We start from the raw sequence: 23055 nt of genomic DNA on the forward strand, positions 1-23055 counted from the left end.
AGAGAGACACCCATACACATATTTAAAATAAAAGGAGACTAAGTCTGTATAATGTTGGTGGTCAATGTAGCGAGGCTGCTGTAGCAGGTAAGTGGAGCTCTGTGGTGAGCCGAGCCATGCTGAGGGCTGGGGTAGCAGCAGTCGGCAGTGCTCTCTGTCTGGTATTCCCAAGCCGGCCCGCTCTCAAGCTATACCAGCATGGCGAGGGAACGTCAGCGTCGCTACACGAGTACTTAAAATATGCACCAAGAACAGTAAAATTAGTTCCAGACTAACTACACTAATTCTGATTTCGTCTTTGAGCTCTTAATAAAAGGACGATTTCAATAAAATTTTCACCATCATACCAATATGTTATTGATGTTTATGGTAAAAGTATTCACGATTACACACATCTTTCATAGCAAATGACATGCTATCTGAAACAGATAGAACACATCGTTCCTGTGGAACATAACTAGCTCTTTATTCACATGAAGTGTTGAGTGCTATTGACAAGGGATTTCAGATCGATTGCTGTCCAGGGTGGCCGAGCGGTTCTAGGCGCTTCAGTCTGGAACCGCGCGACCGCTACGGTCGCAGGTTCGAATCCTGCCTCGGGCATGGGTGTTTGTGATGTTCTTAGGTTAGTTAGGTTTAAGTAGTTCTAAGTTCTAGGGGACTGATGACCTCAGATGTTAAGTCCCATAGTGCTCAGAGCCATTTGAACCATTTTTCTGATCGATTCCGTATTTCTGGATTTCCGGAAGGCTTTTGCCACTGTACCACACAATAGGCTCGTATTGAAATTGCGTGCTTGTGGTAGTTATGTGACTGGATTTATGATTTCCTGTCAGAGAGGTTACAGTTCGTAGTAACTGACGGAAAGTCATCGAGTAAAACAAAAGTGATTTTTGGCGTTCCCCAAGGTAGTGTTATAGGCCCTTTGCTGTTCATAATCTATATAAACGATTTGGGAGACAATCTGAGCAGCCGTCTTCGGTTCTTTGCAGATGACGCTGTCGTTTATCGACTAATAAAGTCATCAGAAGATCAAAACAAACTGCAAAACGATTTAGAAAAAATATCTGAATGGTGCGAAAAGTGGCAGTTCACCCTAAATAACGAAAAGTGTGGGGTCATCCACATGAGTGCTAAAAGGAACTCGTTAAACTTCGGTTACACGATAAATCAGTCAAATCTAAAGGCCGTAAATTCAACTAGTACCTGGTAATCACAATTACGAACAACTCAAATTGGAAGGAACACACAGAAAATGTTGTGGGGAAGGCTAACGAAAGACTGCGTTTTATTGGCAGGACACTTAGAAAATGTAACAGACCTACTAAGGAGACTGCCTACACTACGCTTGTCCGTCCTCTTTTAGAATACTGCTGCACGGTGTGGGATCCTTACCAGATAGGGCTGACAGAGTACATCGAAAAAGTTCAAAGAAAGGCAGCACGTTTTGTATTATCGCGAAATATGAGAGTGTCACAGAAATGATACAGGATTTGGGCTGGAAATCATTAAAAGAAAGGCGTTTTTCGTTGCGACGGAATCTCACAAAATTCCAATCACCAACTTTCTCCTCCGAATGCGAAAATATTTTGTTGACACCGACCTACGTAGGGAGGAACGATCACCACGATAAAATAAGGGAAATCAGAGCTCGTACGGAAAGATAGAGGTGTTCATTCTTTCCGCGCGCTATACGAGATTGGAATAATAGAAAATTACGAAGGTGGTTCGATGAATCCTCTGCCAGGCACTTAAATGTGATTTGCAGAGTATCCATGTAGATGTAGATGAAAGACAATGAAGCTAGCTATAAAATGAGAATAAGTGACATAATGTTAAACAAAAGCCAAAGTTAATGTAAAGGAGAAGATCGTATTATTATGGTAATGTACCAAAGCAAAACGTTCTTCACAATTAGCCAAGCAGATTAGCCTCTGCAGGAATTATTTATGCTATTTTGTTTCATTGTTATGTGCGTTGGTAACAAAATTTGGTAATGTAACGTTAAAAGAGCGCCATTTTGCTCAAGCAGTAATTCAGGAGCATGCGAAAATGACTTGTGAACTTGATTAGATTCCTGCAATTCCGACTTGCAACTTAAAAGTAGTTACCTGAAAGACATGATTTCAGCTATGTATAAAATTAGTTAAAAAAATGGTTCAAATGGCTGTGAGCACTATGGGACTTAACATCTGAGGTCATCAGTCCCCTAGAACACAGAACTACTTAAACCTAACTAACCTAAGGACATCACACACATCCATGCCCGAGGCAGGATTCGAACCTGCGACCGTAGCGTTCATGCGGTTCTACACTGAAGCGCCTAGAACCGCTTGGCCACACCGACCGGCTATTAAATTAGTCTGTGAAATAATGGAACACAAATTAGCTGTAAAGATGTCGTGTTTCTTTAACATGAAATATGTTTAAAATTTGAAAAAGTTTGAAATGGTGGTCTAGAAGTTAAGAGCTGACAAGACTACAATGGTAGTCTTGTGACAGAGTTGAGGAGAGAGCAAGCAGAGCATGTTTAGAGGTCTTTTGTCGCTGTCCTTGGTCTGGGTAAGAGCTTGTGTGGCCAGCGAGTCACTTATAATAACGTGGTGAGTAGACACTTTGAACTTAGTCGTTTCAGTGCATCAGTTTGCAAGTCTGTAATGGATTTTCGTTGTGAGTTAGTGTGAACAAATCTATTGAACTTTATTTTGAGAATCAGTTATTCAGTAGAGTGCCGTGAATTGGTTAGATGTGGGGAAATTGCATAGATTAACGAGTCACTGCACTATACAATGCCACTGGCACAAATTAAAGTTTGCCTATGTTCGCTCTGCTTGGTTTAAGCACACTTGACATTCCAAATCACATTGCATTCTTGTATGTATTATCACTCTTGCTCACCTCCATAGCTGAGTGGTCACTGTAGATGGCTGCCATGTGGGGGACTCAGTTTTAGTTCCTGGGACTGTCAAGGATTTTTCTTTGGCGAGAGGGCTGGACTGGGGTGCACTCACCCTTGTGATGACAATTGAGAAGTTACCTGATTGAGAGCTAGAAGCTACAAGGTGTAAACGTCGACAACAGCTGGAAGAGCGGCGTGCTGATGCCCTGCCCCCTACATACCTCATTTGCATGACGCCAGGTGGTACAGGATGACATGTGAACCAGTCGACATTGTGTGGTATCTAGGATCTGATCGCAGAGTTTCGTTTTCATTCCATTATCAGTCTTTGTAAGCCCACCACTCCAAACAACTTGTTTTCTTGACTGAAATGAAACTGATATTGAACCTACAGGGGTTGGATAAAAATATGGAAACACCACGAGAAATGGTAACTCGAACATAAATGCAGGTGCTAGGCAAGTTTGCAGGTTGCGCTGTTGTATTTGACCATGAACGGCATCAGTACAATGTCCTCAATACGTTCAAGTGTCAGTGTTCTGTATAGTTGTGTGAACATTATGTTGGAGCTAACCGAATGCAAACTTGGATAAATTGTTGGTGCTCGTACGATGAGTGCGTCCATAACCAAGGTAGCTGATGTGTTTTGTTGCTAAAGAGGCATCGTATCGAAAAATTGCCGCATACAGAAAGCGAAGGAACATCATCAGCTAAGTCACAATGCGGATGAAAGTGTGTGTTGAGTGATCGTGTCGGACGGGCACTGACGAGGATTCTGACGAAAAGTACGAGAACGAGAGCTGCAAAAGTCTCTGCAGAATTCCATGTCCCTCTCGAGAACCCTGTCGGCATCAAAACAACACTAAGGGAGCTCTATTATCAGGAAACTGCAGGACGAGCTGAAATTCCAAAATCACTCATCGGTGATGCAATGACTGTAACAAGAAAACCTGGTACTGAAGCCATAAAACATGGACTATGGTGCAATGGAAGAAAATCATTTGGTCGGTTGAGTCTTGTTTCATACTGTTTCCAACCTCTGGCCGAGTCTAAGTCGCAAGAGCGAAACATAGTTGGGATTCTGTGATGAATTTGGCTTCCATACCATGTTATTTCATGGGCCCCATGATTACGCTGCAAGGTCGCATTACTGCCATCGATTATGTGATCATTTTAGGTGATCAGGTTCAACGCATGGTACAATGTTTGTTCCATAATGGTAATGCTGCTTTCCAAGACGTCAGAGACCCTGTTCACACCTTGCATTGTCCAGAAATGGATTACTGAGGACGAGGGTGAATTGCCACATGTACCCTGGCCATCATAGTCATCACATATCAGAGTTATTGGGCTTTTGTGCTCAACTTCAGGGTGTGCTGTCACTATCCAGCTCCATCTCGTTCCTTGAACGTGCCACTATTTTACAGGAAGAATAGTATAAGATTCCTTTGAAATCCTGCAGGACCTGTATTTATGCACTGAGAAACGATTGAAAGCTGTTTTGAATGCCAACGGTTTCGTACACCATATTTGGCATGGTAATGTGTTGTGGGTTCGGTCTTTCCGTATTTTTCTCGACCTCCTTAATTACGTTGTCAGGGTACTACTTGTCCTAAAGCACTATTTCCATTTCATCTTATTTAGCGTTTCATATTTATTTGCGATTTTCAATGTATTCAGTTCTTTAAGTGGGCGTGTTATTATTTAAGGATTTTCTTAAGGGCAGAATACAACAGCGCACAGCCAGACTCCTATATTAGCAGATGAACCAATAAATTTATTAAATGGTTGTGTGCTTGTCCGTCGATCGTTAGGTAGCGGCAAAGTGTTTCATCTGATGATGAACTTCATTTTTGATGCTGTAAACCAACTGGTACTTAGCAGTTGGTTAGATTTCGCAAAAAACAAATCACCAGCAGAAAACGTGATGTTGCAAGCATACTATGTTTGAGCGGTGCTAAGACTTTTGTCTCAGATATCACAAAAGAAATTAAAAAAAATACCCCCATTACAGTCACTTACACCCAACAGATACACATGGGATGCATCTCTCATACAGTATGTCTGGAGGAAAAGGCACATTCAGATTAGGCGGCTGAACAATCCCCTCAGAGTCTCTCACCCAACTATGCTGCGTCACTCTTTGATCACTACTTCGGTAGAGTTTGTGATGAATAAACCAGTCTGTGAAAGACAATTCAGATAATCAGGTGCGTTGTGCACATCTCATCAAGATATTAGTCATGTTCTCAAAAACTATAAGTTTGTATATACAGGGTGGTCCATTGATAGTGACCGGGCCAAATATCTCACGAAATACGCATCAAACGAAAAAACTACAAAGAACGAAACTCGTCTAGCTTGAAGGGGGAAACCAGATGGCGCTATGGTTGGCGCGCTAGATGGTGCTGCCATAGGTCAAACGGATATCAACTGCGTTTTTTAAACAGGAACCCTCATTTTTTATTACATATTCGTGTAGTACGTAGTGAAATATGAATGCTTTACTTGGACCACTTTTTCGCTTTGTGATAGATGGCGCTGTAATAGTCACAAACGTATAAATACGTGGTATCACGTAACATTGCTTCGTGATACATTACCCGTGTTAAAATGGACCGTTTACCAATTGCGGAAAAGGTCGATATCGTGTTGATGTATGGCTATTGTGATCAAAATGCCCAACGGGCGTGTGCTATGTATGCTGCTCGGTATCCTGGGCGACATCATCCAAGTGTCCGGACCGTTCGCCGGATAGTTACGTTATTTAAGGAAACAGGAAGTGTTCAGCCACATGTGAAACGTCAACCACGACCTGCAACAAATGATGAAGCCCAAGTAGGTGTTTTAGCTGCTGTCGCGGCTAATCCGCACATCAGTAGCAGAAAAATTGCGCGAGAATCTGGAATCTCTAAAACGTCGGTGCTGAGAATGCTACATCAACATCGATTGCACCCGTACCATACCGCTATGCACCAGGAATTGCATGGCGACGACTTTGAACGTCGTGTACAGTTCTGCCACTGGGCACAAGAGAAATTACGGGACGATGACAGATTTTTTGCACGCGTTCTGTTTAGCAACGAAGCGTCATTCACCATCAGCGGTAACGTAAACCGGCATAATATGTATGCACTGTTGGGCAACAGAAAATCCATGATGGCTGCGACAAGTGGAACATCAGCGACCTTGGTGGGTTAATGAATGTTGCGGCATTGTGGGATAAAGGATAATTGGCCCCCATTTTATTGATGGCAATCTAAATGGTGCAATATATGCTGATTTCCTACGTAATGTTCTGCCGATGTTACTACAAGATGACAGATTGGCGATGTACTTCCAACATGATGGATGTCCGGCACATAACTGGCGTGCGGTTGAAGCGGTATTGAACAGCATATTTCATGACAGGTGGATTGGTCGTCGAAGCACCATACCACGGCCCGCACGTTCACCGGATCTGACGTCCCCGGATTCCTTTCTGTGGGGAAAGTTGAAGGATATTTGCTATCGTGATCCACCGACAACGCCTGACAACATGCGTCAGCGCATTATCAATGCATGTGCGAACATTACGGAAGGCGAACTACTCGCTGTTGAGAGGAATGTCGGTACACGTATTGCCAATGTATTGAGGTTGACGGACATCATTTATAACATTTATTGCATTAATGTGGTATTTACAGGTAATCACGCTGTAACAGCATGCGTTCTCAGAAATGAAAATGTACAAACGTACCTACGTTCTGTGTTTTCATTTAAAAAACCTACCTGTTACCAACTGTTCGAATTGTGAGCCATATGTTTGTGACTATTACAGCGCCATCTATCACAAAGCGAAAAAAGTGGTCCAACTAAAACATTCATATTTCTGTGCGTACTACATGAATATGTAATCAAAAATGGGGGTTCCTATTTAAAAAAAACGCAGTTGATATCCGTTTGACCTATGACAGCGTCATCTAGCGGGCCAACCATAGCGCCATCTGGTTTCCCCCTTCAAGCTAGACAAGTTTCGTTCTTTGTAGTTTTTTCGTTTGACGCTTATTTTGTGAGATATTTGGCCCGGTCACGGTCAATGGACCACCCTGTATATCTTCCGCAATGTGTTTAAATAGGAGAAAATCACTCTTTGATCCCAACAGCGTGTATCACGCTTATGACTCTAGAAGCAAAGAAGATATCAACTTTAGTCTACAATACTGAGTATGATGTGGAAAGGTATACAGTTCAGTGGCTACTTGAGTTTTAATGCCCGCACTTCAGAAATTAAGATTCTGGTGGATTATGTGCCCTTGTTCGAGCAAAAATAAGATATTTCCTGCTGCAGGGGTCGTTTTACAATTTTGAAGCGTTCCTGATTCATAACGTATAATATTTATGTGCTTGTAGGATTTATATGCATCCTGAGATCTTTGTATGAAAGTATGTATATTTATCATTGTGAGTGTATTTAAATATTGTACTTCATCTGTAAGTGAACCTGCTTGACATGAACATATGTAAGTGTGTAAGTGTATAATACTACCTATTTACGGAACCCCTAGACTGCTGTATTGTAATAGCAATAAGAAGTTAATACAATTTATGTGGTCGGTATCTTACGAACTGTTTCGAAGAAGCATAAATGTTATATTGGAAGTTAATACTAAGAATTAATGTTATGGTACAACCACAAAGTTTGGCATAAATGGCACACTCCGCTTGGCTTTCGGTTGACCTATTGATAATGGCAGGGCGCTGATGACCTCGATGTTGAGCGCCCATAAACCCCAACACACACACACACATATTGATAATGGCTCAGTCAGCACTAGAAACCCTGTAGTTATCTGTGGAGTGCAATGCACGGTGTAGTCCAACTTTCTTCGTACACAAAAGATAGACCACATTTCAATCAAACGAGTTTTCTAATACCATTTGAGATTCCAAGAGAGACATATCGTCTCCTGTTCGCTCTGTGAGTGAGCAGGTGGCCGTCCCTTCAGCAGGGTCTGAGCAGGCACACGTGGGTGGGGGTGCTAGTTATCAGGAGCTCCAACGCGATTTGTGCAGCACCTTGGCAAGATAGCTTTCAGGGATGGAAAGAATGCCAATGTGAACTCGGTATGCACGCCAGAAGGCTCCATCTGGGATGTGGAGGAGACCTTGCCTGCAGCTACTGAAGGTGCAGGGTGCAGTCTTCTGCAAATTGTGGCTCACATCGGACCCACGACGCCTGTTGCATGGGTTCTGAACCTATCCTCAGTTTATACAGCAGCTGGTGGAGGGGTGAAGGCTGCTAGACTCACATGCGGGTTGCTAGCAGAACTTGCAACTTGCAGCATTGTTCCCAGAGTTGATTGGGGTTCTTCGGTTTGGAGCAGAATGGAGGGTCAATCAAAGACTTCGTTGACTCTGTGACGGTCTTTGTTGCAGATTTCTAGACCTGAATTATCAGGTGAGAATTGTAGGCTCCCCTTGATAGGTCAGGTGTGCAATACACAAAGAAAGTAGCTACTCAGGTAGCACATGAGGCGGTACCTAACAGTTACAGCTGGGTAGCAGCTCTTCTAAACAGCATCCCATACGAGCAAACCAGTTCCGTCATCAGCTGCAGTTACTCGTACTTGGTACCTAGGCTATACACTGCTATGTTTAAAAAGAATAGCTCGATGCAGTCATAGGATCAAGCTGTGCATATCTGGCTTCATGCCCTGCAGCTAATTCGCTGCAAATAAAACATGTAACTATGATCCTGCAGTCAAATAGTCAATGTATTGGCTGTTGTTGTTGTTGTGGTTTTCAGTTCAGAGACTGATTTGATGCAGCTCTCCACGCCACTCTATCCTGTGCGAGCCTCTTCATCTCCCTGTACCTACTGCAGCCTACATCCTTCTGAATTTGCTTAGTGTATTCATTTATTGGTCGCCCTCTACGATTTTTACCCTCCATGCTGCCCTCCAATACTAAATTGGTGATCCCTTGATGCCTCAAAACATGTCCTACCAACCAGTCCCTTCTTCTAGTCAAGTCGTGCCACAAATTTCTCTTCTCCCCAATTCTATTCAATACCTCTTCATTAGTTAGTCAAGTTGTGACACAAATTTCTCTTCTCCCCAGTTCTATGCAGTACCTCCTCATTATTTACGTGATCTACCCATCTAATCTTCAGCATTCTTCTGCAGCACCACATTTCGAAAGCTATTCTCTTCTTGTCCAAACTATTTAACGTCCATGTTTCACTTCCATACATGACTACACTCCATACAAATACTTTCAGAAACAACTTCCTGACACTTAAATCTATACTCAATATTAACAAACTTCTCTTCATGAGAAACGCTTTCCTTGCCATTGCCAGTCTACATTTTTTAACATCTCTACTTCGACCATCGTCATTTATTTTGCTCCCAAAATATCAGAACTCATCTACTACTTTAAGTGTCTCATTTCCTAATGTAATTCCCTCTGCATCACCCGACTTAATTCGACTACACTCCGTTACCCTCGTTTTGCTTTTGGTGATGTTCTATATCCTCCTTTCAAGACACTGTCCAGTCCGTTTAACTGCTCTTCCTAGCCCTTTGCTGTCTCTGACAGAATTACAGTGTCATCGGCGAACCTCAAAAGTTTTTTATTTCTTCTCCATGGATTTTAATACCTACTCCGAATTTTTCTTTTGTTTCCTTTACTGCTTGCTCAATATACAGATTGAATAACATCAGGTATAGGCTACAATCCTGCCTCACTCCCTTCCCAACCACTGCTTCCCTTTCATGCCCCTCCACTCTTATAACTGCCATCTGGTTTCTGTACAAATTATAAATATCCTTTCGCTCCCTGTATTTTACCCCTGCCACCTTCAGAATTTGAAAGAGAGTATTCCAGTCAACATTGTCAAAAGCTTTCTCTAAGTCTACAAATGCAGAAACGTAGGTTTGCCTTTCCTTAATCTATCTTCTACGTTAAGTCGTAGGGTCAGTATTGCCTCACGTTTTCCAATATTTCTACGGAATCCAAACTGATCTTCCCTGAGGTCGGCTTCTACCAGTTTCTCCATTTGTCTGTAAAGAATTCGCGTTAGTGTTTTGCAGCCGTGACTCATTAAACTGATAGTTCGATAACTTACACATCTGCCAACACCTGCTTTCTTTGGGATTGGAATTATTAAATTCTTCTTGAATTCTGAGGGTATTTAGCCTGTCTCATACATCTTGCTCACCAGATGGTAGAGTTTTGTCAGGGCTGGTTCTCCCAAGGCTGTCAGTAGTTCTAATGGAATGTTGTCTACCACAGCGGCCTTGTTTCGACTTACTTCTTTCAGTGCTCTATCAAACTCTTCACGCAGTATCATATCTCCAATTTCATCTTCATCTACATCCTCTTCCATTTCCATAATATTGTCCTCAAGTACATCGCCCTTGTATAGACCCTCTATATACTCTTTCCATCTTTCTGCTTTCGCTTCTTTGCTTAGAACTGGATTTCCATCTGAGCTCTTGATATTCATACAAGTGGTTCTCTTTTCTCCAAAGGTCTCTTTAATTTTCCTCTAGGCAGTATCTTCTTATCCCTAGTGAGATATGCCTCTGCATCCTTACATTTGTCCTCTAGCCATTCCTGCTTAGCTATTTTGCACTTCCTGTCGATCTCATTTTTGTTTGTTTTCCTTTTTGCCTGCTTCATTTACTGCATTTTTATATTTTCTGCTTTCATCAATTAAATTCAGTATTTCTTCTATTACGTAAGGATTTCTACGGGGCCTCGTCTTTTTACCTACTTGATCATCTGTTGCCTTCACTATTTCAGCCCTAAAAGATACCGATTCTTCTTCTACTGAATTTCTTCTCCTCCTTCCTGTCAATCGTTCCCTTATGCTCTCCCTGAAACTGTCTACAACCTCTGGTTCTTTCAGTTTATCCAGGTCCCATCTCCTTAAATTCCCACTTTTTTGCAGTTTCTTCAGTTTTTATCTACAGTTCATAACCAATAGATTGTGGTCAGAGTCCACATCTGCCTCTGGAAATGTCTTACAATTTAAGACATGGTTCCTAAATCTCTGTCTCACCATTAAATAATCTATCTGAAACCTTCCAGTATCCCCAGGCCTCTTCCATGTATATAACCTTCTTTCATGATGCTTGAACCAAGTGTTAGCTATGATTAAGTTATGCTCTGTGCAGAATTCTATCAGGCGGCTTCCTCTTTCATTTCTTACCCCCATTCGACATTCACCTACTACGTTTCCTTCTCTTCCTTTTCCTACTATTAAATTCCAGTCACCCATGAGCATTACATTTTCGTCTCCCTTCACTATCTGAATAATTTCTTTTATCTCATCATACATTTCACCAATCTCTTCGTCATCTGCAGAGCTAGTTGGCATATAAACTTGTACTACTGTAGTAGGCGTGGGCTTCGTGTCTATCTTGGCCACAATAATGCGTTCACTATGCACTCCTATTTTTTATTCATTATTAAACCTACTCCAACATTACCCCTCTTTGATTTTCTATTTATAACCCTGTGTTCACCTGACCAGAAGTCTTGTTCCTCCTGCCACCGAACTTCGATAATTCCCACCATATCTCACTTTAACCTATCCATTTCCCTTTTTAAATTTTCTAACCTACCTGCCCGATTAAGGGATCTGATATTCCACGCTCCGAGCCGTTAACGCCCGTTTTTTTTCTCTCCTGATAAAGACGTCCTCCCTGTAGTCCCCGCCCGGAGATCCGAATGGGGGACTATTTTACCTCCGGAATATTTTACCCAAGAGGACGCCATCATCATTTAACCATACAGTAAAGCTGCATGCCCTCGAGAAAAATTACGGCTGTAGTTTCCCCTTGCATTCAGCCGTTCGCAGTACCAGCACAGCAAGACCGTTTTGGTTAGTATTACAAGGCCAGATCAGTCAATCATCTTGACTGTAGCCCCTGTAACTACTGGAAAGGCTGCTGCCCCCTTCAGGAACCACACGTTTGTTTGGCCTCTCAACAGATACCCCTCCGTTGTTGTTGCATCTACGGTACGGCTATCTGTATCGCTGAGGCACGCAAGCCTCCCCACCAACGGCAAGGTCCATGGTTCATTGGGGGGGAGGCATTGACTAGAATTGCGAATTAATAAATTACACAGAAATATAAGATTAAATATAAATGATTAATTGAATAACAAGGGTGCTGTTGTAAAGTTTGTAATTGATGTAGGTAACAGAATGATACTAAACAATGTTTGTTCAAGTAAGGACATCTCACATTAATGGGAAGTGGTCCTACGGTATTCACTTAATGTACAGACAAGGAATACACTTATTAAATGCAGTAAAGTTACGTTGAAAACGATATGAGAATGATAGCAAAACTACCAAACTTAACTGTAATCAAAGATACGTAAAAGCTAAGTCCATTTCATGATCATAATAATGAAATACTCAGCTGCTCAAAACAGCTCTGAGCTCAACATGATGATTTGCAAATTAACACCCATGCATCAAAGAACAGTAACTCGTACTCTGTCTATCCTCAGTTCCTCAACACAAGTGGAATAAGTTAGAGTCCTATTGTGGAGCACATTTAGATGTCTAGAAATATACAGTCCCTTCAGAAATATGGTAACGACCGTTCACTGCCCAGAATCAGGCATCTCCATGATTGAACGACGCAGGTTACTGCAGGCAGGTCTGCCCTCATTAAGAACTCGACACAGAGTATTTAGAATTGCTCCCTTGAGTTCTTTACTCGAAAAAAAAAAAACAGTCACCATTTGACTCCTGTAGTGTACTGCTACTGTCTGCTTTTCCATTGACTGAAGGCCATGGCCATCCCCACCAAAAACACATCGTTTTTACATGCTACAGACATGATTTGATTCAAATTGTCTACTTTCCCACACTATCCTAACATATTACGACAATATTTACATCAAAGATATGTCATAAACATTCAGTTACGTTCACATAATTTACAACAAATATGAGTAATAGCTGGTTCAAATACAAATAAGCCAATATCGTTGCACAAGTGGGTCCACATAAAATGAATGCAGATTATCGATAAATATTATTTAAAAAATATTTATTCTTAACAGAAGCGTCTTTTGGTTCTCTTTTCGATTGTGGTGTCCGATAACACATGCTATTGACCACTTTTAAATTGGCATAGATTTTTATAGCACTTGCAATCAACATTTGAATAAAGTTACTGACAAAAGTGTAAAGTGTTCATTAAATAAATATACAAGTGTGACAAAATGTGAGGTATTCACGCTGCATTCATTTGCGTTGTGTTGTTGTGGAGATGTTCTGACAAATGTTTGCATAATGAAAAATATATAAAAGACTTCGTAAATCAATAAATAAAATAGACACAGGTACGTAGCTTTCAGGTATAATAGGTATAGGGTAAAGCTGCCATCTGAGATACCACTTGTTGAATTCACACAAAGCGATTGAAAGTTGTTGATTCAGAGGTTCATTGTTTATTCATTGTGAAACATTAACGTCTTTAGTTTTAAGGATAGTGAAATATTGTTGTGTCATTGGGTGATCTCATTAATCTGGGATCGCCGATGTATCCAGATGTGTATTAATATTTGACTGTAAATTATTATAGACCCTCATAGAGATTTACGAAGCCATCTTTCAGCTTGTCTGACATTCTGACATTTCTTGTAACATTGTCTTCTGCACAAAGGCCATGCTAGCGACAGACATCAAAATTCCCTGTATTGGGATTTTCCCAATTTCCTACGACGCTGATTCTCTTTGCACCTGGACTCGCTTGTAGCAGTCAACAACTAGCCAGAAACCGTAACTGCCACAGAGCGCGCTGAGAACTGGGCCTGCTAGCGTTCAGCTGTACTACGAATTCATCTTACCTCGCACCAATACTGGTAAACTCATCTAAAAACGGATAACGTCACAGAGAGTACTTGTGGAATACACATGGGGATTTTTTAGGCTACGAGGTAGTTTGAGGCACTCCGATAAACACTCACTAGTCGATATGTAAGCAGTGAAATCAGACCCCGTACAAAGTAAAGACACTTCGGCTGACAAAATTTTATCAGTAAATTGTCAAAGTATTCGTAACAAAGTTCCTGAATTTACTGCTCCCCAGGAAAGTTCTCACGCTCAAATTATTCTTGAGATTCAGAGCTGGCTAAAAACCGAAGCAGAAAGCTATGAGATATTTAGCGATTCATGGAATGTATACTTAAAACACACGTTAGACGCCATAACTGGGGGAGTTTTCATTACAGCTGGGAAAAATATTAACTCTATTGGGGTGGAAAATGAATATGACAGGGAGGTTATCTGGTCGCATATAACAGGTGTAGGTGAAACCAAGTTAATTGTTGGATGGTTTCACTGTCCTCCCGATTCCGCTGCGACAGTTCTAAAGTCATTCAAGGAAAGTGTACGGTCAGTAGCGCGAAAATACCCCGGGCATGTAATACTAGTTGGAGACGACTTTAGGCTGCAGAGTATAGCCTGAAACATTTACGGATTCATTGCAGGGGGTTCAGACAGATAGTCTTGCGAAGTACTTTTGAATACGTTTTTAGAAAACTACCTTGGGCAGCTAGTTCTTCAGCCGGCACGCAATGAAACTATCTTACATCTTGTAGCTACAAACAGGCTGAATCTCATCGACGACGTCAGTGTAGGGGCAGGGATTAGTAATCATGATGTCATCATAGCGAATATGGTTACAAGACTTAATAAATCAGTCAAGAAGGCTAGGGAAGTGTATCTGCTAGAAACAGCGGCTAAGCAGTTGTTAGCACGATGATGATGTTTGGTGCGTGGGGCGCTCAACTGCGCGATGATGAGAACAACACAAACATCCAGTCATCTCGAGGTAGGTGAAAATCCCTGACCCCGCCGGGTATCGAACCCGGAACCCAGTGCTCGGGAAGCGAGAACGCCACCGCGAGACCACGAGCTGCGGACAGTTGTTAGCATCTCATTTCGAGCTGACATAATTTAGATCCAGTATGGCGGACGTAGCGAAAGAACAAAATAGAAACAGGTTGTAAGCCATGCTCTGGAGAGGTATTCGCCTAGTAAATGGGTTAAGGACGGAAAAGACCCACTGTGGTTTAACAATGAAATGCTGCGGCAGCTAAGGGTTTTGCACTCTCGGTCCAAAAGAGAATACGCAAATGAAGGCAGGCGAAAGATAGTAGAGATTCGTGCGTCTGTGAAAATATCTATGTCTGAAGCATACAGAAACTACAGGTAGGGGCAAATAAAACTGGCCTGACGAGTGGATATGATTGGACGTGTATGTACGCATATAACTACACCACGTGCACACTTGCCACGTGATCCACACCGGTTCAGAGAGTAATGTGGGCTGCGTCAGTGTGAGTGGAGCAGTGCGAAGGGGACGACGGTACTCACAGTGGAGCAGCGGGTGTTCGTTGTGGAAAGTTAACGGGACAATAGATTTGTATAAATGGTGGGGTCAGCTGTTTGCTGAGAGTTCAGTGGTGTCAAGTGCTAGGAGTGTCATGGAACACATCCCGAAAACGGCGTCAGACAGAATCTGTTTCGTAGAAGTCAAAAAACACTCCGAAACATGCCTGCGCTCCAGAAGAGGTGGCTGCATTTCACCAGAAAATGCTTCAGAATTCTACCAAATCAAACTGACGGCTGTCGCAAGAAACCGGAGTATCAGTCAATCATACGGACGAATACTCCACCTGAACCTGCGCATGCATCCCCAGTGAGTATTTGTTGTCCAGGCATTAAAACCAGCGGGTGTTCCTGAGCGCCGACTGCTGTGGCCGAGCGGTTCTAGGCGCTTCAGTCTGGAACCGCGCTGCTGTACGGTCGCAGGTTCGAATCCTGCCTCGGGCATGGATGTGTGTGATGTCCTTAGGTTAGTTAGGTTTAAGTAGTTCTAAGTTTAGGGGACTGATGACCTCAGATGTTAAGTCCCATAGTGCTTAGACTCATTTTCTTTGTTCCTCAGCGCCTCCAGTTTTGTGAATGGCTGTTCACAGAGATAACAATGAATGGCTTGAACATGAATCTGTTCTTTTTGTCTGGTGAAGGCTGGTTTCATCTGAGTGGTTACGTCAACTCGCAGGATTACAGATTCTGGGCAGCGGAGAATTCGCATAACTTTCACGAAACGCCATTGCACGATCAAAAGGTTAGGCTTTGGTGCACAGTGTCTGAACGCCGCATTAGTGGTCCCATCTTCTTTCATCAGATGCTGACTTTGGTGCGTTTCATTGCCAACGTTTTGAAACCATTTGTGACAGCATTAACGGAGGAGGAAAGACCTACATTTACTTCCAACAGGATGGAGCACCTGCCTATAACAGCCGGCCGAACCTTGGAGCACATTTACACAATCTTCATGCGTGACAGAGCAAGTTAGCAGAGGTCAATCTGGCCCCAGCCATAGCTGTCAACCCAGGTCACATGAGCTGTCCTGTCAGCGTGCGATTACTTTGTGTGGGGCCCCCTCAAGTCTGAGGTGTAAAGCAGCAACCCTCATAGTCATCAAGAACTACAGAAGAGCATTTCGGATGAGATTACTGAAATTCCAACATTCCAGCTTAAACAACTTACTGACCAGGGCCTAAAAGTGCCAAGAGATGAATGATGGTCACTTTAAGCATCCGCTATAGTCTGTACTATCGTCATAGCTTAGCAAAAGATCTAGCTAATAGCCAAGAACCCGAGATAATTATGGTTCTATGTAAAGTCGTTAGAGGAGTCTAAGACTTCCATTCAGTCACTCGTTGACCGTTCTGGTGTGGCAGTAGAAGACAGCAGAACTAATGCCGAAATTTTAAATGTTCTGCTTAAGAAATCGTTGGTGCAGAAGCATCGCAGAAACATACTCTCGTTTGACTCTCGCACAGAGTCCCGTATGGATGACGTAGTAATAAGCAGCCCTGGTGCAGAGACACAGTTCAAAGAGCGGAAAACAAATAAGTCGCCAGGTCCGGATAGAGACCCAATTCGGTTTTTCGAATAGTAGATTAGGGCATTGGCCCCGTACTTACCTTGCATTTATCGTGAATCTCACGCCCATCGCAAAGTCCTAAGCGACTGGAAAAAAAGCACCGGTGACTCTTGTATATAAGAAGGTTAAAAGAACGGGCCTGCAAAATAACAGACCAATGTCCTTAACATCGCTTTGCTGTAGCATTCTTGAACATACGCAATTCTAATACAATAAATTTCCTTGGGACCGAGAAGCTTATGTCCACGAATCAGCACGGTTTTAGAAAGTATAGCTCATGCGATACTCAGCTTGCTCTTTTCTCACATGATACATTGCGAACTATTTATGAAGGAAAACAGGCAGATTCCATATTTATAAATTTCCGAAAAGCATTTGACACGCTACCCCACTGCAGACTGTTAACGAAGGTACGAGCATATAGCATAGATTCCCAGATATGTGAGTGACTCGAAGACTTCTTAAGTTATGGATCCCAGTATGTGGTCCTCGATGGCGAGCGCTCATCCGAGACAAGGGTATCGTCAGGAGTGACCCAGGGAAGTGTGATAGGACCGCTGTTATTTTCTATATGCATAAATGATCTGGCTGAGGGGTGGGCAGGAATCTCCGGTTGTTTTCTGATGATGCTGTGGTGTACGGTAAGGTGTCAAAGTTGAGTGACTATAGGAGGATACAAGATGGCATACACAAAATTTCTAGTTGGTCTGATGAATGGCAGCTAGCTCTAAATGTAGAAATAAGTAATTTAATGCGGATGAGTGGGAAAACAAAAATCGTAACGTTCGAATGCAGCATTAGTACTGTACTGCTTGACAGAGTCACGTCGTTTAACTGTCTGAGCGTAATGTTGCAAAATGAATGAAATAGGACAACCATGTGAGGACTGTGGTAGGGAAAGCCAATGGTCGAATTCGGTTTATTGGGAGAAATTTGGGAAAATGTTTTTCGTCTATAAAGAAGACTGTATGTAGGACGCTAGTGCGACCTGTTCTTGTGTACTGCTCGAGTGTTTAGGTTCCGAACCAGGTCGCATAAAAGGAAGATATCGAAGCAGTTCAGAGGCGGGCTACTAGATTAGTTAGCGGTGGGTAAAGAGATGCTTCGGGAACTGAAATGGGAATACCTGGAGGAACGCCGACATTCTTTTCGTGGACCAATATTGAGAAAAGTTAGAGAACCGGTATTTGAAGCTGACAGCGGAACGATTCTATTGTCGCCAACACACATTCGGCGTAAGGGCTGCGAAGGTAAGATACGAGAAATTAGGGCCATATGGAGGGAAATATGCAATCATTTTTCCCTTCCTCTATTTGCGAGTGGAATGGGAAATGACTAGTAGTGGTACATGGTACCCTCCGCCACACACCGTACGCTGGCTCCTGGTATATGTACGTAGATGAAGATTTCCAGTGAGGTGCCTTAATATCCAAACAACGAAATTCCTCAGCGATTTAAAATGAAAAAAAAGAGAGTAAAGCTGGTTATGTTATACAAGATTATACGGGTGTTGCCTGGAAAGTAAACAATGCTACGAATGCGAACCGTTACGTATGTGTTTGAAGTCTCCTGAGTGAGCGGGCCAAATTTCCGTCACTTCCGACAGATAGGGTAGCTGCAGGACAGTTTCAAAATGGCGTCTGTAGGTGATTTTCTCACTGCAGAGTTTCTTAAACTGTGGGGAATATTCTCAAACGCTTGTGCAAAGTCTACGGAGCATCTGCTGTCGATGGGTGTACAGATAGTCGCTGGGCACGAAGGGTGAGGTCATCAGAAGGCGGTTCGGCGGAGCTCCACAATTTGCAGCGGTCAGGGAGACCATCCAAGGCTGTCACATCTGATACACCTGACCTAACCCCCTTGGACTTCACTAGTTTGGGCTACTAAGGAATGCCATTCGTGGAAGACATTTTGAGGACGATGAGGAGGTGATTTACACAGTGAAGCACTGACTCCGCTACCAGGATAAGGATTGGTACCGACAGGGCATAAACACCCTTTTTTCGCACTGGAGGAAGGTCGCAGAACGGGATGAGGATTGAGTGGAAAAATAGGGTGTGTAGATAAAACACCATTCTTTCATGTGTATAGTTCTCATTATGTTGAATAAAGAACTGTTGAAGAAAAAAATGTGGTGCATTGCTTTCTGGGCAACCCTCATATTATATTACGTATATTATTTATTCCTGAACAAATGGCTGTGTGCTACTGTTATTACAAGAGTTCTGCTTAACGTGACAGAATACATGTATGTCAGATTTTGAGGACTCAAATGGAAAATGTTTTTCGTCTATAAAGAAGACTGTATGTAGGACGCTAGTGCGACCTGTTCTTGTGTACTGCTCGAGTGTTTAGGTTCCGAACCAGGTCGGATAAAAGGGTCTGAATCAGGGGCTGAGACGGTTCTGCGACCATGTGGGCTGCAGATTCCTCGACTTGCGCCATAGGGTGGTGGGGTTTCGGGTTCCGCTGGATAGGTCAGGAGACCACTACACGCAGCAAGCGGCTACACGGGTAGCAGGGGTTGTGTGGCGTGAACTGGGCGGTTTTTTAGGTTAGATGGCCTCGGGCAAGTACAGAAAGGGCAACAGCCTCAAAGGGTGCGGAGCAAAGTCAGGACATGCGGGGACCAAGCAGCAATCGGTATTGTAATTGTAAACTGTCGAATCTGCGTTGGTAAAGTACCGGAACTTCAAGCGCTGATAGAAAGCACCGAAGCTGAAATCGTTATAGGTACAGAGAGCTGGCTTAAGCCAGAGATAAATTCTGCCGAAATTTTTACAGAGGTACAGACGGTGTTTAGGAAGGATAGATTGCATGCAACCGGTGGTGGAGTGTTTGTCGCTGTTAGTAGTAGTTTATCCTGTAGTGAAGTAGAAGTGGATAGTTCCTGTGAATTATTACGGGTGGAGGTTACACTCAACAACCGAGCTGGGTTAATAATTGGCTCCTTTTACCGACCTCCCGACTCAGCAGCGTCAGTGGCAGAACAACTGAGAGAAAATTTGGAATACATTTCGCATAAATTTCCTCAGCATGTTATAGTCTTGGGTGGAGATTTCAATTTACCAGATATAGACTGGGATACTCAGATGTTTAGGATGGGTGGTAGGGACAGAGCATCGAGTGACATTATACTGAGTGCACCATCCGAAAATTACCTCGAGCAATTAAACAGAGAACCGACTCGTGGAGATAACATCTTGGACCTACTGATAACAAACAGACCCGAACTTTTCGACTCTGTAAGTGCAGAACAGGGAATCAGTGATCATAAGGCCGTTGTAGCATCCCTGAATATGGAAGTTGATAGGAATATAAAAAAAGGGAGGAAGGTTTATCTGTTTAGCAAGAGTAATAGAAGGCAGATTTCAGACCACCTAACAGATCAAAACGAAAATTTCTGTTCCGACACTGACAATGTTGAGTGTTTATGGAAAAAGTTCAAGGCAATCGTAAAATGCGTTTTAGACAGGTACGTGCCGAGTAAAACTGTGAGGGACGGGAAAAACCCACCGTGGTACAACAACAAAGTTAGGAAACTACTGCGAAAGCAAAGACAGCTTCACTCCAAGTTTAAACGCAGCCAAAACCTCCTAGACAAACAGAAGCTAAGCGATGTCAAAGTTAGCGTAAGGAGGGCTATGCGAGAAGCGTTCAGTGAATTCGAAAGTAAAATTCTATGTACAGACTTGACAGAAAATCCTAGGAAGTTCTGGTCTTACGTTAAATCAGTAAGTGGCTCGAAACAGCATATCCAGACACTCCGGGATGATGATGGCATTGAAACAGAGGATGACAGGCGTAAAGCTGAAATACTAAACACCTTTTTCCAAAGCTGTTTCACAGAGGAAGACCGCACTGCAGTTCCTTCTCTAAATCCTCGCACAAACGAAAAAATGGCTGACATCGAAATATGTGTCCAAGGAATAGAAAAGCAACTGGAATCACTCAACAGAGGAAAGTCCACTGGACCTGACGGGATACCAATTCGATTCTACACAGAGTACGCGAAGGAACTCGCCCCCCTTCTAACACCCGTGTACCGCAAGTCTCTAGAGGAACGGAAGGTTCCAAATGATTGGAAAAGAGCACAGCTAGTCCCAGTCTTCAAGAAGGGTCGTCGAGCAGATGCGGAAAACTATAGGCCTATATCTCTGACGTCGATCTGTTGTAGAATTTTAGAACATGTTTTTTGCTCGCGTGTCATGTCGTTTTTGGAAACCCAGAATCTACTCTGTAGGAGTCAACATGGATTCCGGAAACAGCGATCGTGTGAGACCCAACCCGCTTTATTTGTTCATGAGACCCAGAAAATATTAGATACAGGCTCCCAGGTAGATGCTATTTTCCTTGACTTCCGGAAGGCGTTCGATACAGTTCCGCACTGTCGCCTGATAAACAAAGTAAGAGCCTACGGAATATCAGACCAGCTGTGTGGCTGGATTGAAGATTTTTTAGCAAACAGAACACAGCATGTTGTTATCAATGGAGAGACGTCTACAGACGTTAAGGTAACCTCTGGCGTGCCACAGGGGAGTGTTATGGCACCATTGCTTTTCACAATATATATAAATGACCTAGTAGATAGTGTCGGAAGTTCCATGCGGCTTTTCGCGGATGATGCTGTAGTATACAGAGAAGTTGCAGCATTAGAAAATTGTAGCGAAATGCAGGAAGATCTGCAGCGGATAGGCACTTGGTGCAGGGAGTGGCAACTGTCCCTTAACATAGACAAATGTAATGTATTGCGAATACATAGAAAGAAGGATCCTTTATTGTATGATTATATGATAGCGGAACAAACACTGGTAGCAGTTACTTCTGTAAAATATCTGGGAGTATGCGTGCGGAACGATTTGAAGTGGAATGATCATATAAAATTAATTGTTGGTAAGGCGGGTACCAGGTTGAGATTCATTGGGAGAGTGCTTAGAAAATGTAGTCCAGCAACAAAGGAGGTGGCTTACAAAACACTCGTTCGACCTATACTTGAGTATTGCTCATCAGTGTGGGATCCGTACCAGATCGGGTTGACGGAGGAGATAGAGAAGATCCAAAGAAGAGCGGCGCGTTTCGTCACAGGGTTATTTGGTAACCGTGATAGCGTTACGGAGATGTTTAATAAACTCAAGTGGCAGACTCTGCAAGAGAGGCGCTCTGCATCGCGGTGTAGCTTGCTCGCCAGGTTTCGAGAGGGTGCGTTTCTGGATGAGGTATCGAGTATATTGCTTCCCCCTCCTTATACCTCCCGAGGAGATCACGAATGTAAAATTAGAGAGATTAGAGCGCGCACGGAGGCTTTCAGACAGTCGTTCTTCCCGCGAACCATACGCGACTGGAACAGGAAAGGGAGGTAATGACAGTGGCACGTAAAGTGCCCTCTGCCACACACCGTTGGGTGGCTTGCGGAGTATGAATGTAGATGTAGATGTAGATGTAGATGTAGAAGACAATGCCTCTAACTTCCTATGTATCATGTAGAGGCACAGCATTAAAACAAATGCGAATGAAGCATTCTTGATCAAGCAAAAATTTTTTAATTTCACAAAACGTTGAAAATTTTAAAAATTCCTTCTAAAACGAGATTTATCAATTTTCAAATAATTTACAGGTACCGGTATTTTGTTTCCAACAGCAAATAGTTACTTACCTAACAGAATCAACTGTTGGAACTAAGATGGGGTGTACATTTGTCATCTCTTCTGCCTCCATGCCTCTGAGTAGTTCTGGCCAGTAGACCCAGGTTCCTTTTTCTTTAAAGGTGTACATGTGATCATAAATAAGGCCTTTGGAAGGGACTGCCACGTCCACCTTGTCTAGAGATCGTGGTACCTGATTCTCGTGGGACATTCCTGAAATTAAATAGTATGTTTGTTCATGACACAAATAGTTTTCATTAAAACTAACAAGGGAACCTCCCCATCGCACCCCCCTCAGATTTAGTTATAAGTTGGCACAGGGATAGGCCATGAAAAACTGAACACAGATCAATCGAGAAAACAAGAAGAAGTTGTATGGAACTATGAAAAAAATAAGCAAAATATACAAACTGAGTAGTCCGTGTCCAAGATATGCCACATCAAGGTACATGTACACTGATGAGCACCGTGGTCCCGTGGTTACCGCGAGCAGCTACGGAATGGAAGGTCCCTGGTTCAATCACTCCCTCGAGTGAAA

General features: G+C 42.9%; 1 protein-coding gene across 1 annotated transcript in view; it reads right to left on the bottom strand.

The window, feature by feature from the left end:
• LOC126249484 (dynein axonemal heavy chain 7-like) overlaps positions 1–23055 on the bottom strand; it is a 1193512-nt gene that overhangs the window by 742075 nt on the left and 428382 nt on the right. The window contains exon 24 of the mRNA XM_049951137.1: positions 22529–22730. Within this exon, the coding sequence (XP_049807094.1) occupies positions 22529–22730 (202 nt within the window). The remainder of the gene's footprint in view (positions 1–22528; positions 22731–23055) is intronic.

Source organism: Schistocerca nitens, chromosome 3 (genome assembly GCF_023898315.1).
Source record: "Schistocerca nitens isolate TAMUIC-IGC-003100 chromosome 3, iqSchNite1.1, whole genome shotgun sequence".
NCBI classification, from domain to species: domain Eukaryota; kingdom Metazoa; phylum Arthropoda; class Insecta; order Orthoptera; family Acrididae; genus Schistocerca; species Schistocerca nitens.